Here is an 18538-nt window from a genome sequence, read left to right on the forward strand (position 1 = left end):
GTCTAAGAAGTGTTTTTACTGATTAACTTTATAAAGTTTTTAAACACGAATAAGTTGATGCTTGTAAAATGGTTCAAAAATGTTTGTATGGGAAGACATTCTAAAAATCGCATAAGGCTAGCAAACAAAATAGATAGATAGATAAAAAAATACAAGAACTTGATGAAGAATCTCAAGAAACTCCAATTGCACAAACGTAAAGATAAACAATTTTTATTATATTATATTTATATTATAAAAGTGGACATGTTTTTGTGATGAAGGTTTTGGTGATATTTATCGTCAGTTACCGAGCGCTCTAATTTAGTCGGAGTGAAACATCTGTCTCTTAATTCACGATCTCTGCAGTTGACAGGCGCTTCCTGATCCACAGGAATTAGTGTCGACGTAGAACAGACGCCCTACTTTTTTTTTTATTTCCTCTACTACGATGTTTGTAGACGGAATTATTTTTAATAAATTATGGATCCTAACCAGAAAATCAAAATCCACTTACATACGATACATGTGATGCAAATAAATGTTTTCCCTAAATGTTGTATAGTTATTCCCAGTTTACTGGAATTATGTAGTTGTTGAATGAATGCGTAATGATGCGTTCACGGTTCAAACGTAAAATCCTCACGCAATGCAAACACGCAGGATAATCCTTGTGCGATCATGCTCTCCTGTAATATCCCCTTCAGGGTAGCTAAGAAACCCAACAGGGAATGTCAGAGGTTGTGTTCCAGCTCCACCTAATGGTAGGAGCAAGACACTAGCACACAAAAGTACATTAAAAAAATATATCACTACAACAACACGACAATACCAGTGTCACTGGGTATTGTCTCCAGAAGTCTACGCCACCACATGTATAATATGAACCTTCATCACAAAGACATACTAATAATGTGATTAAATAAACGTTTTTGAGTACATAATTTAATCAAATCAGTCTTTCAAGTTTATTCAAAGACTCACTTCCAATATATTTTTAATATCCACCCTCTGAGTCAACATTTCTTTGTCAATTTGCTTACTTTTAGCCTGTTGCTTATGGGTGCAACACACAACAAAACCTGACAACCAACATCTAACAACATCTGTTTATTAGACAAACGGAATTCACACAGTCGGGTGATTAACAACATGCGAATGGTAAATACAAAAAAAGGACATGATTTAATATCCTCATGTTTTTGAGAGAAATTCAGTGCAATGATGGGGCTGTTGGACAGTCAAGTCACTCTTAAAAAACAAACCACAGACAAAGAAAAAAAAGGACAGTAAAGACAATTATCTGCTCACTTTACACACACACGTTCATAATTACTAAAGAGGCACATTAGACAAGTAAGAATCACCTGAAGCGAGGCGATCACATCAGTCATGTTCCGGACGACGCTGTCCTTTTGTCTTACATGTGAATATTAACAAATCATCTCAGGTCTCTCTGCTGCTGTTGTCATTATCTTTTTACAAACTCAGTGACTTATTGGAAATATCAACAGTGGAGTCAAATACTAATTCCAAACATGTCTACATTTCTGTGTAACCAATATGAAGGTTTTGTCCACACACAAGAAAAGCCACTTCATTCAAAAATGAACGAAACAAAACAACAAAAAACAGGACATTTTGTCTTGTTTGTTATCTATGGTATAAACTCAATTCCAATCAAAGGTCATTAAAGATTAGAACAAAAATTAAATATATTCAACAGAGGCAAAAGTCTCCGTCATACATTTCAGCCATAGACAATTCTATTCACCCTGCAACACATTCGAGTGAAATCTTTTGTCTGCACAATAAGAATTCACAGTTCTTTTCTCCTTTATTCTCAATTTCTTTTTACATTTAAGACTCCTATTGCTTTAACAAACCCCAAACATTACAAAATATTATTTCAAACATGATCTGCTCAGCTCAATCCTGTCAGTAGCATCGGTTTAATTCTTTCTCAACCTGCCCAGCCTTCATTACACAAAAAGCTCATGAGTTAGGTCAGTCATAAATAAACGTTAAATAGGTGATAAAATAAAAACTTAATTATCGCGTGTCTAATAATTATAATGTGCACACAAATTGGTGATGAGAAATGATCCAAGTTAGAGCTGCTATTTGGTCACATCTACACAAAAAGCCAGTTTCCCCATGTTTGCAGTAGCATCGCATTGCACCTCAGATGTGAAACATCAGAACTCTGCCCTGTGAACTGAAAACAAGTCATAAGCGCTTTAATCTTTAACAGGAAATTTATTATGAACATTTCCTGTAAGCGTCTTTCACGGAGAAAATTCAAGGAGGGAAAAAGAAAATACTGAGCCATAACTGCTTTGTTAAAAAACCAATTGCCTGATTTTAGACTGCTGGTGTACCATACACAATATTCAATGAAATTTAGAAACTACCTGTGGTCTGGATTTACAGGATTCAGGTAACTTCGGTTACTTTCCTCGATTTAAAAATGTCACACATAGGTGACAGACATAGTCAGAAAGAGGGGGCCAAAACACATAAATATGGGTTGTTGTTATTTCATGGTCACAATACCCATATGAAAGAAACACATGGATACAACTGTTGGATACTACACATCTAACTCTGCTGGTGCAGACTGGTTTCTTTTCCCAAATTTTGGAAGAATTAGCATGTGATGTTTGCGGGTGCCGTAGTACTTAATCGTTGCACCTGAACAATCAACCATTGGAACCAGGATGTAATTGGAATTGAATAAAAAAAAATTTTGGTAAACACAACCTTACATCATTTAACCCCAGTATTCCTAAATACTGGTATAATTCAAAATAACACAGAATTAGTGTCAACCCACCTATAGAGGGCACAACTTCTTGTTCAGGAACCATTACTGCAAGATATGTTGTTAAATACTGAGAAATTGTATATGTAGGCCATAGTACAGTATATAGGACAGTTTAAATCAAAAAAAAGTTTAATGGTTGTTATGCTACACACATGGAACAGTCTCGCCATTGAATGAGCAGAAACCAAGCACTAGCATGTTACAGTTAACTGGAGTTCACATAAACTACACTGTGGTTGTGAGTTGGAAATATGGAAAGAAACTCGTTAAAAACTTAATATTGTGATTATTTTCTACCCATAATACATAATCACTACTATAAGAACTAATTCATAATTGATGGCACAGTAAAACAAGAACAAAATGTTATCATTCATCGGTCTGTGAATGGGGATGAAACCAAAAAGAGAGACTTGATATTCAACTAATAGAGACTGAAGCTAGAAGGAAACGCATACGTACGTGTGGGTCACAGGTCATGAAAAAGTTACATTAAAAGCCTTCTGAAGTGCAGCAGGTACAGGAGACATCCATTTAGAGACTGCAGGGATTCCCTGCTGTTTTTACAGGCCTGTCATACTGGCTCTGCAGAGGGAGACTGTGGGGGGGCCAGATGGGAGTTCTGTGAACAGTGTAGTTTTAGAGGCTGATCGTCCTTTTAGGGTCAGAAACACACACACGTCACGTCAGTCTAAAAGAGGTGGGGGAACTGAAACTCTTGGCAACAGGAGAAAAGGGAGGAGGATTCAACAGTCTTCACTCATTTGTTCTGATCCTGGGAGGTAAAATAAACAGTGTGTTTCAAGGGGGTTTTATTGCACAGTTCTATGGAATAGTAGAGACAGTAAAGGTGACCGGAGGGTTATTGGCTATCGGGGTGTGTATTTGTGAGTTTCAAAGCGGTGTGTCTACTCTACAGCTGAGTTGAAACACAGCGCAGTGGCATTGTCTGTCTGGATCGGACACACAGGAGAGTTGACCTCACCTATGAGTCCAGAGAATCAGCTGGAAAGAAAAGACAGGAGACGGCGTAAGACAGACTTGAGATAAACATGATGCATGAGCAATGACTACCTGAAGTATACCCAAGTACAACATGTTCATTACTGTGTGTTAGCATAGTGGTGTCTAATGCAACCTTAAGAGAAGAAGGTCATGTTCTTTATGCAAATATTTCTCCTGATTTACTGAAATGAATTTACAGATGATGATAGATGATAATAAATAGTGAAAATAAAGATGTCTCTACTTCTAAATAAAGAAACAACTGTACTGTACATCCCTACCAGACTCCACACAAAGGAACAATTTCTTTCAAAACTTTAACAATTTTCAAAGTTAAGACTAAAGTTATTGCAATTTAAGGAATTGCACAAACTTTTCTGAAAAGCTGGACTTCGTTCTTTATACAGATCACTTCTATTTTTACGACTTCAACAGAGGACAGTGAGAGGAGCCTGTGGATTCCTGATTCGCCAAATCCAAGGACAGAGTCAAATGGTAACTGAAAACTGAAGAGTTGTTCTGGAGGGACATCCAAATTTGATTGGCTGGTAGAATCCCATGGTCGGAAGCTCAGAAGCAAATCAATACTGGCCATCAAGGACAGTATAACAACACACTTGCAGGTGAACTGTATACATTTTCCTAAAAGGCAGGGGTGAGGAAGGTGTGGAAAATCAACAAGGCCACTAGTCAGTCCCGTCCTGGTGCAATCTAATCTATTATTAATATATATGTGAAGTTTTTCAATGAAACTTCTTCATGTAATAAAAAAAAAAAAAAAAAAAGACTTCTTCATGTAATAAAAAAAAGGTCAGAGTACATTCCAAGTAAACATCATTAAATGCACAAGTTGCTTGAGTCAAGTGACAATCACGGTCCTGTTTACCTGGTGCTGCTGCAGACATGTCTGCATCTGACCTGGACATGTCTATGTCCCCCTGGAACCCCTCAGGATTAATTCTGAAGGCATCCATGTCTGCTTTGGACCTCCCTGTGTCGGCTCTGGACCTGCCTGCATTAGGTCTGGACCTAACCGAGTCTGCTCTGGTCTTTGCTATGTCTGCCCGGGGCTTCCCTGGATTTGCTCTCAACTTCAATGATTCCACTTTGGACTTCCCTAATTCTCCTCTAGACCTTCCTGTCTCCACTCTGGCCCTTCCTGTGTCTCCTCTGGCCCTTTTTGTCTCACCTCTGAATCTCCCTCCGACTGTTTTGGACCTCCCTGGTAGCTCTAGAAAACAAAACATAGGCTCATCTAATTCATAAAGACTAATATGACTAATTTAAAAACTATATTAAAAAGGATTTCTCAAACTGAATTATGATAAAAAACCATTGATGAAACAATATGCAGAAAAAAGATTTAGTTGAAGCTGGTGTGGTGACAGACTGCATCAGTGAACTCACCTATTGCTACAGTGACTAAAAATAAACCTGTATGGTTGATCTACAACAACAGCACCACAGCAGAATGTCAGGGACTGGAAAATGATTTATCCAAACACACAGGAGGAAAAAAAACACTTCCTGTGTCTCTACCTTCTGGTGGTGGGTCAACACTGATCTCCTCCGTCTCCTCTGTGTCCTCCCTCATCTCTTCATCAGCATCCTCATCCTCTTCTAGTTCACTAGCAATGAGCTGGCGGGCCAGCTTGATGTTCAGGCCCTCGTTGTAGTGCATCTTCCTCATCATCTGGAATTGCTTCTTTTTGGCTGCAGGTGGTAAAACAAATGAAATGGAAATGGTTCATGTGTGAGAATGGAAACCAGCAAGTAAAAGAACAGAGCACTAGAGTAGAGGTGAATATATGGATTTAACTATAGCCATTTCACAATTCTATTATTACTTATTTATAATATTTAGTTATTTATCACTTTAATGTAGTGCGTCACTCCTACTCCTGTCATATGGATATCTACATCAATTTTTCTCCATTTACAGGTAAGAGCGCTGAAGGAATGGCGATCCTGATAACGACATGTGTACAATATTTTATTTGTAGGCACAGTTCTTTTGTCCATGACCATAAAGGTTTGTGCACCTTGTTCTTCAGGAGTCAGCTCCTCCTCCTCCTCTTCCTCACTGCTCTCCTCCTCTTTATTCATGAAGCGAGGCTCTGAGCCCTCTGCAGCCACCAGCCTTTTTTTCAAAAAAAGAAGAAAAAAAAAGAAAAGAAAAACAGGAAAATTGTTTCAGTTAATGACCCAGATAGAAGATTTGGATTTTAATTATTAATTATCATTTTTAGTACTTCTGAAACTAACCAGTAAATAATGAGCAAATACAGTAGAAAGAGGAGTTCAACACAACACCCTGCTCACTTCAGAATCTGGAGACTGTGAAAAAGCTAAAGATAGAGACTTGTGTGGAAACACAGATGGAGGGAGAATTTAGGTGAAGAGGAGGAGAGAGTGAGACAGTGTGTATGTGCGCATGTGTGTGTGTGTGTACTCGAGCATGACACGAATATAACAATTTACTGCCCACAGCTCTCATACTCGTAAAAAAAAAAAAAAAAGTCAAACAGTAAAGGACAGATTGAATTAGAGTTCATGGCTGACTGGATGGTTGTGAATATATGTCACTCTGCCTCTGGGAGGTTTTTCATTTACTGCACTTGTTATCTCGCCAACGTGGCCTCAATTTACCCAGACAGGAGTCTATGTCTGTAGAAATTAAGTTATTAACATTTTAAAAGAAATTTGAGGACGGAGAAAAGAGGAGTGAGTCAGTGAACCAGGTGCGAGACAGAGAGGAAAGTAAAAACAGTCGGTTTAGAACAAAGAAGACTTACGGTGTGTAATTGTTAACAAAGGTGCCAACAGAGACGTAACACGGGCATCAATGATCAATATCCTTTCAGTGATATTGACTCTTGACTCATCCATATTCCTGCATTAATGCACTTATATAAGGTGCATGGCCCGTAGCAATTCTTCATCATCCATACAATCCAGCTGACAGCTCTGAATGACAGATGTACTTCTCCTGATGTTACGCTACAGCAGCTACAAAAATGCTCATCCTTTTTGCCTCCTGCCCTACAGTAGAATATTTTCCCCCAACTACTGGTAAATTATTTCAACCACTGCTGGTAAAAAAAAAGATCTTTTCTATCCTTACTTTTTCCAATTCCAGTGTTAAGCTGTTGAGGCAATTTTTTGTCCAATAAAAGAGAAACAGCTCTGCTAAATATTACAGTGCATTTCTGCACTCTTCTGGACTAATATGGCTCATTCAAGTGCAGCCAACTGACGGTGATAGGCCGAGGAACCACACTGACATTTGCTTCAGGACACAAAATTCAGCTGTTCCTCATGAATATGCAACTTTCTAAATGTGTGTCACAGACAACGACAAAGACGAACAAACTTCAGCACTACGTAAACAAAAGGACTTTTGTCGGACAAACTATTAGCCATCAATATTTACATTATGTTTTTACATGGTGGCATACAATTTCAGTTGAACTTTGCCTCTACATGTAGCATCCACATGCAAATATTTGTGCGTTAGTTAATTTTTGTGTTGAATTTAAACTTCTGACCACTAGTTGATTGTACAGGGACTGTTGTTTATCACAAAGAAATCCAGCAAATGCTTTCACTTCTTCTCTAGTGATTACAAATGTAGATCCGTCTGTTCCAGTTTTCTGGTCTTGCTATGACAAATGTAAAGTCACAAATATATAAAGTGGTTTAAACTTTTGACAAATGTAGCACAGTGCGACTGACTTTGACTGTGTTGAGGGGCTGCACAGCAAATGTAGCTTATCAGTAACTTTTATGAAACACTTTGAGCACAAGGTCATTGGTGTGTGTGTGTGTGTGTGTGTTCAGGTGCATAACATCTGACAGCATGGATGACAGTAGGCTGTATTTGTGAACTAGTGTGGGAGGACAGGGCCTGGTGAACTCCTGCCACTGAAGCTTCCTCTCTGCCTCAGCACTTCATTTACATATTTTATTTGCTACTTACTTTGACGCCAGGTCATCGGCCGGAAGGCCAGTGTGACTGTCCGAGTCACTCAGCCCCTCATCATCTTCGTCCCCCACCATCCTGTAGGGGAGAAATTCACCACAGAAGGGTTAAATGACAAATTAAGCAAGAAACGGAGGATTAGGAAGGAAGGGAATAGTCAAGGAAAAAAAGTTAAGAGAGGGCAGTTAGGAGAGAGACGGGGAAAAAAAGTGTGACCTTCCCTGCACAACATGCAACCTTGTCTGGACCTTCACATCAAATCCACACACACCAACCAATCACCATAAATTTGATGGTGTTGACAGTTTAGGTATTAGAGGGACACTAATTATACCGGTATGTACAAAGTACAAAGAATGTTAATAGAAATTTCATTACAGTCAAAAGGCTCTGACCTGTTGTAAGGAGTGCTTGGTTCGTCAATCTTCATCAGGCCGTAGTCTTTGTCGGCAGGATGGTACGTGGCCAGGATGTTCATCTCATCCCATTTCTGTGATTTCTTTCTGTCAAATGACAGAGAAAAAAAAGGTTAAACATTGTAGGGAGGGTCAAATGGCCTGACACGTGATGTTGCTCTCTCTGTGCAGCAGCTACCCACCCACCAAGACTTCCTCTGGGAGAGAAAGCAACCAGATTAAATCTAGGACTGAACTTGTCCCACTTTCATCTCATAGACTGTATTATTTTGGGAAGTCGCAGATTAAAAAAAAACGGAAATTGACTGCAAGGAACTGTAGGCTATTGTTGAGGACATCAGTTTCACCGAAGTTATGAAAGGAACTTGAGACATTCTATGAGCTCCATTGTAGCCGTTGGGATGTACAATAACGACTAAAATCCAGCAGTTCTGAGATGATATCTGTTTTTCATAGTACATTTAACATATCAATAATTCCATCACTTGGATTAGTCACAGACATGCTGTTATTTGTCTTTCTGATCGAGAAATGTTGTTTTAGGCAATATTTCTACCTGACACCTACATGTGTCAGATGTGATGTATCAACATGTGCACAGAACCGGGCAACGTGAATCAGTTTACACCTGGTGATGAGATGCTTCACTACATGCATCTTAACTGAGAACTTGCAATCAAGTTTCACTTCCCCGCTGGATGGACCCAGACATTCACAGTCTCATCCGGTGATTGGATCTCTATCTCAAACTCCTCGGCGAGAAGTAGTGTTCGCTGCGATCCTGGGCGATAATCCGTATGTAGTGCCTCACTCGGGTGTGTATGCAGTAACACAATCCAGGAGCAGCCAACCGTGCTGCACCTCCACCACAACAATAGCTCTCGTCCCCTGAATTCACCCACTTGTGCACAGACACGTCATCACATGTACTGTGATAAAGTGACAGCGGCACTTGTGTCAGGCAGCAGACTGCAGCAAAAACCAGTACACACTTAACTGTAGAGCTGTAGCCATCACATGATGATGAAGATGGAGGGTGATCAACATAACACTTAGGGAGAAGTCATTAACCAGAGTGAATCATCAGTGAGAGATTAGCTGCGCTATCAGGTAGCATAGTGGGACAGGGAAGGGTGAAAGGTACAGAGCTGTACCCTGCACCAGAGGAGCAGTGGGCTTTTGTTTTACAGTGACGGCACAAACTGAACGTGATACATCTGAGGTAATTATCGCTAATTATCATGTGATACGAAGGCAAAACCAAGAGTAACAAAATGACCTCGCAACAAAATGAAACTCACAAGCGAAACTATCAAGAATCTGCCGATTATATGCAGTAAATATATGCAGTCCTTGTACAAGTCATAAAATTTAATTTCAGTGACCAAAAGTACAAGATTATTTTTAAAACTGTGTTTATTATGGCAGCAGAGCAACATTTAAAAACATGGTTAACATTGTATTTAGTATGTATTTAAATGTATACTGTACTTTCTTCAAAGCGAGTTCAATCACATCAATGATGTTGGACCAATGTGACCGACTGGGTCAGGAACCTCTATCATGACTTGTCAATTTGTTAGTCCTCTCACTGACCAGAACAAATCCATAGGTCGTGATATAAAGTATAGATGTTGGAAGGTTAATCTTTTTTCCCCCATTATTCATTTTCACATTCACACTCACATTCACACCTATGGTCCATTTCAACTGCCGGGTCAACATGATCCCCTAATGAGTTTCTTGGACTATGGGAGGAAACCGGAGCACCTGGGGAAATTCCAGAACACACAAGGAGAACATTCAAACTCCATAAAAGAAAGGCAGAGGATCGGTTCCATGATCTACTTATTGTAAAGGAAAACGTACCAACAACATTTGCCTCGTTGATTGTTTGAGCCTTGTGATGACTACACTTTACCACAAGGGTGACATTTCCTTTTCATACTCTGGAGAGGAAAGGACTCCTTTTCTGGCATTGAGCTCATCGCCAAACAAGCAGGATGAGGCTTTGAGGACAGTGAAAGAACGATTGAGTTTCATGGAGGCATTGTTCAATTATACATGAATGGGTGTGAGACTCATACACCACTATTAGCAAAATAATGGTGGGAGATTCGAGTGTTGACAAAAGTCCAACAATGGCCGACAGCACCCCTGGAGATATTGAGTTTATATGCATGGTACAGGAAGTGTGTTATAATTGTGATTTGTCAAAACAAAACAAAACCCCCGAAATCTAACCACGAGTGTCAGTAATGCACATTATTGCAAATTCTTGTCCTGGTCCTCAACCATTTATAGCCACAGATTGTGTTTGCCTTCTGTCATCTGGAGAGATACTTCAACGTGCAAAGCACTGGGTGCTGCAGCTTGTGATTTCATTTTGTGAGTATACATTTATGTTGAGAAGATGAAATGTTTAAACAAGGACAGATGGCAGGGCAAATGAAAACTTTGTGGCAAATATTTAGTGAGGGCATCCTGAGACTACTGTTGAATGGGTTGGTAAGAAAGAAAATGTGTATTATGAACAGTCCTGAACTACATTGTACTTGCAGGAAAGCTTTGTAACCTCAATATTTCTTGGAATGATTTCTGAATCGCAGTAGATTAACCAGTAGTCCTGCCAAAAATCACAGCTAATGGAAGAAAGCAGAACAAAACGAAGTCTGCAAAACAAAGGCATTATTGTCAGGTTGCAAAAATAAACACAGTTGCAGAACCAAACAATGGCCTGTATTTAAAAAGGTAGCCCTGAATCTACATTGACCTGACTGAGATCTGAGGTCTCTTTCACAGTGCTTTTCACAATGTGAAGGTGATGTAAAAGCTGTGCCAATTCACTGTTTTGACTAATTGTGTGGCAACACCTGATGGAGAGTCCAGGTAAAGCAATTTCCTCCATATACAAATAAGCTTAAATTTAGGGAACTGGTTAACAGCATATTAGAGGGCTAACTGCTAGCTTCAAAAACCATCAAATAATTGTTTTTTATCCTGCTGACCCCATCAGACAATCTGAAGCTACTTCCATACCCCACACCTTTGTTTACATTACCGTGATGAAGCTGCAAACTCAAGTTATTAAAGTATTCTACCCAACATCACAGCAGGCAGAGTCCCCCATGTGGCACCAATGATTTAGCAGCATTTTGCTGTGGGAGGTGTTATTGCATCACCCTGACTGTGAATCATACATAATTCAATCCTGGTAAAGTCATGAAAGCCTTGATGTATGTGCACACCTATTTTAGTATGCCACCATAGTTTGATGTTGTGAATGTGGGAAAGATGGGAATTCTCTGGTGAATGTAATTTGGCAGGAATACTCATACTTGAGTGCACTTTGAAAAAACAACAATGAGATCAGAATCACAGCTCTGCACACAGCCACACACATTTACCCTTTACCCAATGAGTATAGTTTCTAGAAATGTGTCAATACAGGAAGGAGTCCAGCGCTCAGGGATCTCCACCCAGAAAAGGAGACAGAGTTGGCTGAAGCAGAGCAGCGCTGGCAGCATCTCACGGCCACAATGTAGCTGTCAATGACTACAAGTACATGCGCTGTAAAGATGAGCTATGGCTAGAGACTGCCTGTGCCTTTTAACGGCACTAAAGTCCTTGTTGCAGTACATCGGCTTCAGCTATGCTACATGTTTTTGGGAATCGTCTGTGGCTGTGGGAAAGCTGGACAACAAACACCATAAACTAATAATTGAAGCTCCTCACATTTTGTATAAAGCTAAGCATCACATACACACAGTCCCTTGTGGATGTGGTGTTATAAACAACTAAACAGCTGATTCTGGGGTTCAGTAAAATCTGCATTCATATCGATCAATGTGTGAGTGTAGCTGCATCTCTTAACTGTGGCACTGCTGGCACAATGCAGTTTGTTTGACCTGCAATGCTTCTGGCCTCTTCGGAGAGTGTCATAGAACACCCTGGAGCCTTACTGCGCTCCAAGAAAGTGATGGAGCCAACGCGTTGCCCTGGCCAGTACCAGGCTGGAAGACGTGCCAAGCAATGTGCAAAGTCACTGGACCTAACATTTACTGGAGACTAAAGGCCATGTAAGATGAGTTCAGGAACAAATGTCTTTGACCAGAAGTAGACTGGTGGTGGTAACTAAAAGCAACAGTCAATTATTAGCAAGCTGTACATTTCTAGGGCATTTCAAGGCTTGTTTTCTTTGGGTTTTGCCTCATTTTATTCATAATGAAGCTGAAGTGTCTAAGTGTCTAACACAGCTGCCTGTGTCACATTAAACACAAGTGTTGCCAGAGATAGATGTAGTGCACCCATCTCTTCCAATGCCATTGACTCAAAATACCTTTTCAAAAAGGGGGTTTAGTTCATAATAAGGTAACATTTAAGCATGGGGTGAAAAAGAATATGAGACGAATACAATCCACAAATATAGAATCTACTTGTGTCATGAAGTATTAAAATAGAAATGCCCTCTAGCACATTTCCTCCTGCCCACCACATTTTTCACCTTTGTCATTAAAAAAGTCAAAAAATTTTGTGTTTGAAACATGGTTTTTACATTACAATATATATGAAAGTTTGCCAGCATCTAAGAACTCAAATCATGACAATGCGTTGCTATCGACTCAGTCCTTGAAAATAAAAGTGGTCTCAGTTATTGTTACATTTATTAGTGTGCTGCTAGTGCTGGCGTGTCTACAATGCTCTGCCCGCATGCTGTTTCTCGTGTCAGTGGTTTTCCCTCAAGGTTATTTCTTGTAAAGAGAACAGCTTAGATCTGTACCATATACAGTATGTGGCTCTATGTAAACACTACTACTGTAGTGCAAGTTGTAAGCAGTACATGATTAATATGCACTTGTATTATCTGTATTATGTTCACCTTGTTTCAAAAGAGAAAAGCAACATTTAAGTAATATATTCTACTACACTTGATGGAACAACTGATGTCATGTAATTTGAAAATCTCCTATACTAATAAAAGATAGTGATAAAAAAATGATTGCAGACGGCATCCTGTTGTCCTTCCTGCAAAACACCTACCAGCTCTCATTTTAAATATGTAAATTAAACATTCCTATAGTCATAGATTTATAGAAAAATATATTGAGCCACAGAAAATACGATTTTTACTCCATCCCCTTATCCTGCGCAGTCCAGATTCGACCCTGATAAAATGAGAGACGATCCCTATATAACTGATTCAAACTTTGCTTGAAAGTCACCAACTCGTTTACCACGTTTAATAACGAACACGCAAGAAACAGAAAATGCTTAAAAAGAAACATTTGCTCACGAATGCACATGATTAGTGTTTCAACGTTAACGCAAGACAGACTGGGGACAAGTGTATGTAAATAAAGCGAAACACACTGTTGGTTAAATTTAACAACAACAGAAACGACTTTAAGTTAGCCGTAATGTAATAGAGGCTAACAAGTTTTAGCTAGCTGAAACGTTAGTGGACTATGATCTCCGCAAGACAGTAAAAAGCGTTCAAACTCACTGCTGTTCCTCCTCCGACAGTCCAGGGGCTTGTTCGGGTTTCTCTCGGGGCGCCTCCTCGGGCTGCGACTTGACGTTAGTGCCGGTGTTTTTGTTTTTCAGGATGCCTTTAATCGGCCGGGGAGCTGCCATTCCCACACGCTGACTGTCACACCCGGCTCTGCGTGTCTGGACCTCTGCTTCACTCTTACCGCGTCACTGGATTTTTGGTTTCTGTGATTCGTCTGACTCGTCCGGCTCAGATTTGAACACACTCACCGTCATCACTCGGTCCAGAAGCACAGGCGAACCTTAAAAAGGAGTCTGGCAGATCTGCATGTCTGCCCACCGGTTCTTCTCTGACTGACTGACACTCTGACTGACAGTACAACGGCTGTGCGTGCTTCTTAATCTTTGTGTTTCACGGCAGTTTGAGGCTGTCGATACATGCGCTACTGCCCCCTTCTGCACTGGAGTAAGTATTACAAGTATATGACAGACGTACGTTTGTATGTACGTAGGTGGCACTAACCACTCTTTATCTTTGCCTTTTTTTGTTTTACAAGTGATCAAGGCACTTAGAGACAGTAGAAACTGTACTCCAATCAAACGTTTTAGTTGAAATCTGTAATCTGATTTATATAAAACCACAATGTTGTATCAGAACACTTAACTCATTGTCTAGTGCAAAACAACTGGATCCATAGCACCAAGATAGGGTAGGGAGGAGCTGCACAGTTTTCCTTTAATGGGATTTTAGAAGATTCATCTTAGCTTTTATGTTTAAAGACAGACAGACAGACACAATATTGTTTAATAACTGGTATATTGTAACATACAGTATTCATAAAACTGAAAATATAAAGTTTTTTTCCTAACTATTGCCAGTTCCAGATTGAACTTTTGTCCAAAACAAACACCTTTCATTCATTATAAACATAACTGTTATCGTCTATATACATTTTTGTTGTCAACCTTGTAGAAAGCAAAGCTCAAAGATTCTCCTTTTTAAAGTAATATTAAGCATGAGAGAGACTTCATGCTCTCAGTATTATATAAAGCTGATCTGTCCATTCCCAGAGGAGGGAGCGTCTCATGTCATACAGTGAACATGTTTCCTCGCCAGGGTCCTGGCTATGCGTAGCTGCTTGGACCAAGGTTTCTCTGTGAAGGTACTGTATCAAAGAGAAAAATGTAAAAGTAAAATACAACAATCAATTAGCAGTGATGGTATAAATGTCCCAATTTCACTTTCCTATTTTATATTTAGATGATTTGGTTATGACTTGAGAGTGATTTATTTGTTTATGTAAGCAACCAGATGTCCATCCAGTCAGTGAACACGTCAGTGTGGTTGATCACCGTAAGCAACCAGATGTCCATCCATTCAGTGAACACGTCAGTGTGGTTGATCATAATCTTAATATAAAATAATGATAATGAAGTAATTGGAAATATATACAGACCTGGCAATCTTCAGGTAGTACATGGCATTTTCCCTTGGTGTTCGACAGCAGTGCTGAGAGAAGAACTCAGCTGATGTTGTCAGATTATTATTTGTAGAGCAACCAACAAACGTTGCAGTTAGAGTTTTATCTGTGGTGACTGGCAGGAGTGGAACTGTGTTCCCCTTATCATTCTCCTTCCACCTGGTTTGACTCTGGTGTTGTTCTTGTTTGGATTTTGATGGTGACAATAGGTTGTTTATGGGCAGTAAAGACTGCACAGCTTTAGTCGTGATTTTTCTTTTTGCTTCAGACTTGGTTTTTCTAACTTTTGAGGATGCCTGTGGCTGGTTAAATCCATCTACCAGCAACATTCCTCCCACCTTGGCTCTGCGTGGAACACTGCTGTAGTTAAACTGATTTGAGGCTGTTCTTTTCTGCCCCGCTCTGACCCACCGCTTCACCTGGAGGTACATACGCATGGGCAGAGATACATTTGACAGGGACACGGCAGAGAACAGTTTATTGGCCAAGTAACGCACACACTCTCTGTGACCGTGCTGAATGGCAATTTTCAAAGGCTCACGACCATCGGGGTCTTGACAAACCAAAGCCAAAAGGTTCTTGGTGATGAAGAGTTTGAGGATGTGTAGCTGACAGTTCTCCACAGCAACATGGATGGGACACTTTCCAGAATCCCGATGCGAGGTTTGATGGCACCATTGGCGGTATGGATGGACTCCCACTGGTTCCTCAGCATGTACTCCTCTCTCCAGCAGCCAGCCTGCCAGGTCCAGGTGGCCTAGCGAGGCGGCTATGTACAGCGCAACACGCAACTGAAACCTGGAAAAAAAAAAGGATAAGAATAATACTAGTTTGAAAGAAACACACTTAGTTCATATACAACTACTTTGCACTACAAACACGCTGTAACTGTTTGAGTAAAGTCAGCAAAGTGTCTGACCTCATCACTAACTTCTCCTCTGATAGATGACCCTGAACTGCCAACCTGTGACCCAGAAGGCAACCGTGGAGGAAGGTCAGCCACCCTTCCCATGGGTCCAAACGGATTGTATTGCCTATAATGACAAAAAAAAATACATAGATGATAGACTTAATTATTTAATTCAAGCACACAAAGCGAGTTAACCATACCCGCATCGATGGCATAGTCGTGCAGCCTGTTGCAGTCGTAGAGTTGCACTTGACTGAGTGTGCTCAGTCTGAAGCTGCTGACAGGGAGGCCGCTCTGTGAGGACACTGTTGTTTTTAACTGAGCCACAGTCATGTGCGGAAGACTCTCAGTCAGTGTGATGGGTAAGGTTTCTCCTGTCACAGCACTGAACACATGAAGGTCAGGCCTCCGTTTACTCTGAAAACAATTATAGATGACACAGCATCATGACCCACGCTACAGTCAAGGGGACGGAACTGCAGAGATACAAAATAAACATAGATTAGAATCCATGTCCTCGGGTTTGCTGCCACCCCGTGGCTAAAATGACTATTTGTTACTGGACTGAAAAGGGTGCAGTATAATACACCCAGACTAAAATATGCAGACGTTTAAGGCTTGGGCTTTAATTGGACTGTAACCTTTATTTTACTACGAGAACTCCCTGAGATTGGAATTTCTTCTAGATGTTACGGAGAGAAAAAAGAGACATGCGCACACTTTCACACAGTGCACACTGCTCACACTAAAACACACACAGAAGCGTAATTTTTCAATTACATTAAAATGAGTCCATGCTTTTAAATATATTTTTATGAACATTTTCATGACTACTGTGTTAGTATCTACTCTACTAAAGTTCTATTGACCAATGGAGGTATTTATTGTCATCCATTTCATATAATATTGTTTATTTTTATGTAAAATTAGATTTCATTTGTTCCTGTAAAAATATAACTAAACACTTTTGAATTAAGTCAAATCATTTTGTGCTTTAACTATAAAACCCAGCAAATCCCTGGAGTGTTTAAGTTCTAATACCTTAATCAGGCATTCAATGGTACTGCCACTAATGATGCCCACGTCACGCAGAAACCAGCAGTCCTGCAGTGCAGCACCACCGTGTTTCAGCTCCAGATAGCAGTGGATCTGCTTGTCATCGGAAAGTTGCACAAGAAAATTTTCCTATAAGAAGTTTTAGAAAGAAAGGTCGGCTAAGAAACTGTTTACAATACAACCAGGACCTAAACTCATCAGCTAATCATGAGCTAATACCTAATAAATGTGCACTGACACTCTTAACCACAATAGATTTACCTAAAAAAAAGCATTTCCCCCCTGCATTATTTATAATGTCACGTTTGCAAAATCATAACTCAGAGAAAGATTACAATACCTTCACTTTCTGCTTCATGCCCCTCACAGTCAGATCTGAAGGAATGTCAAAAGTTTCACGATAGTTCTCAAAGTGGACAAAGACCTTCATGGTCAGGACATTCATCCTCTGTCTCTGTCTCTCCGTCTCTGTGGTGCCGCAAAATAGACTGAGGACGGAAGACAGACAGACACAATAAATGAAGGGGGCAGGAGTTTGAGGTCGGGATGACAAAACGAAATACCTTCTCAATTAAATTACAACATGTGGAGCATTTTTAATTATAATCTTTCTGTATGCAAGACCACAATTTGTTTCTCTAGTTTTATTTTATTTTTGTTTTTTCTTAAAATGTACTTTTTGATTTTTGCCTCAGATTTTAAACACGTTTCATCAAATATAGTTACTTTTACAGACAGCTCAGAATGAGGTAAAGCTGGTGAAACTATCAGTGATAGATAAAATTAAATCATCACCTCATCCATGCTATTTGTAACAGGTAAACCCACATTTACTTAAACAAAGCCACTTTGGATAGGAGGTTACAAACTTGACATATGTTTGAACACAATATTTTGTGATTACCAAACATGTGGTTACCAAATTTCCCTCTATTTGGCAGTGTTATAAAAAGTTGACAATAAAAGTTCTCATTTTTGGCCACCATTAAATAAAACCCCCAGAAAATGTATGACTGAAACCTCATGTTAATTAATTCATTTTTAACTTTTTTTCCCCCTCAACATAACGATCTGACTACAGGTTAAAAGTATAACCCACTGAAAACAAGTTACATAAAGACATTATTCTAAGTCATAATGAATATCATAAATTGGTAAATTGTAAAATATGTAAGAAAAAATGTTGTTTTGCTTCTGATTCTAGCCAATGTCATAAAATGGACCAGTTATTGTGGCTCATTCTAGTGTCATAAAATGGACCAGTTATTGTGGCATTTTAACATGTGATACAGTACAATTTAATCATTTATGTCTTGACTTAAGTTCAGTTTTAGTTACGAAATAATTCAAACTTTTCTGTTACTGTATATTATCCTGTTTGACAAACTAAGT

The 18538-nt window shown here is 39.6% G+C and overlaps 2 protein-coding genes across 4 annotated transcripts; both read right to left on the reverse strand.

Moving 5' to 3' along the window:
• Window positions 1–1076: 1076 nt before the first annotated feature.
• ppp1r2 (protein phosphatase 1, regulatory (inhibitor) subunit 2) lies at window positions 1077–14376 on the reverse strand. Of its 3 annotated transcripts, none has more exons than XM_008331357.3 (7): window positions 13713–14376; window positions 8189–8296; window positions 7791–7871; window positions 5854–5951; window positions 5351–5524; window positions 4698–5042; window positions 1077–3811 (listed from the first exon to the last, which is right to left on the reverse strand). In XM_008331357.3, the coding sequence occupies exons 1-7, from the start codon at window positions 13841–13843 to the stop codon at window positions 3792–3794; spliced, it is 957 nt and encodes a 318-aa protein (XP_008329579.1). In that variant the 5' UTR covers window positions 13844–14376; the 3' UTR covers window positions 1077–3791. The 3 variants fall into 3 exon arrangements, with proteins under 3 accessions (XP_008329579.1, XP_024909464.1, XP_008329582.1); XM_025053696.1 differs by having other exon boundaries at window positions 5001–5042; window positions 13713–14365; XM_008331360.3 differs by lacking the exon at window positions 4698–5042 and having other exon boundaries at window positions 13713–14350.
• A 734-nt stretch (window positions 14377–15110) lies between these two features.
• LOC103394296 (protein ANKUB1) lies at window positions 15111–18198 on the reverse strand. The gene is made up of 6 exons (XM_025053479.1): window positions 17482–18198; window positions 17381–17387; window positions 17132–17275; window positions 16291–16507; window positions 16100–16214; window positions 15111–15978 (listed from the first exon to the last, which is right to left on the reverse strand). The coding sequence occupies exons 1-6, from the start codon at window positions 17589–17591 to the stop codon at window positions 15111–15113; spliced, it is 1461 nt and encodes a 486-aa protein (XP_024909247.1). The 5' UTR covers window positions 17592–18198.
• Between the last annotated feature and the right edge of the window lie 340 nt (window positions 18199–18538).

Source organism: Cynoglossus semilaevis, chromosome 2, assembly GCF_000523025.1.
Source record: "Cynoglossus semilaevis isolate Cse_v1.0 chromosome 2, Cse_v1.0, whole genome shotgun sequence".
Classification (NCBI taxonomy): Eukaryota; Metazoa; Chordata; class Actinopteri; order Pleuronectiformes; family Cynoglossidae; genus Cynoglossus; species Cynoglossus semilaevis.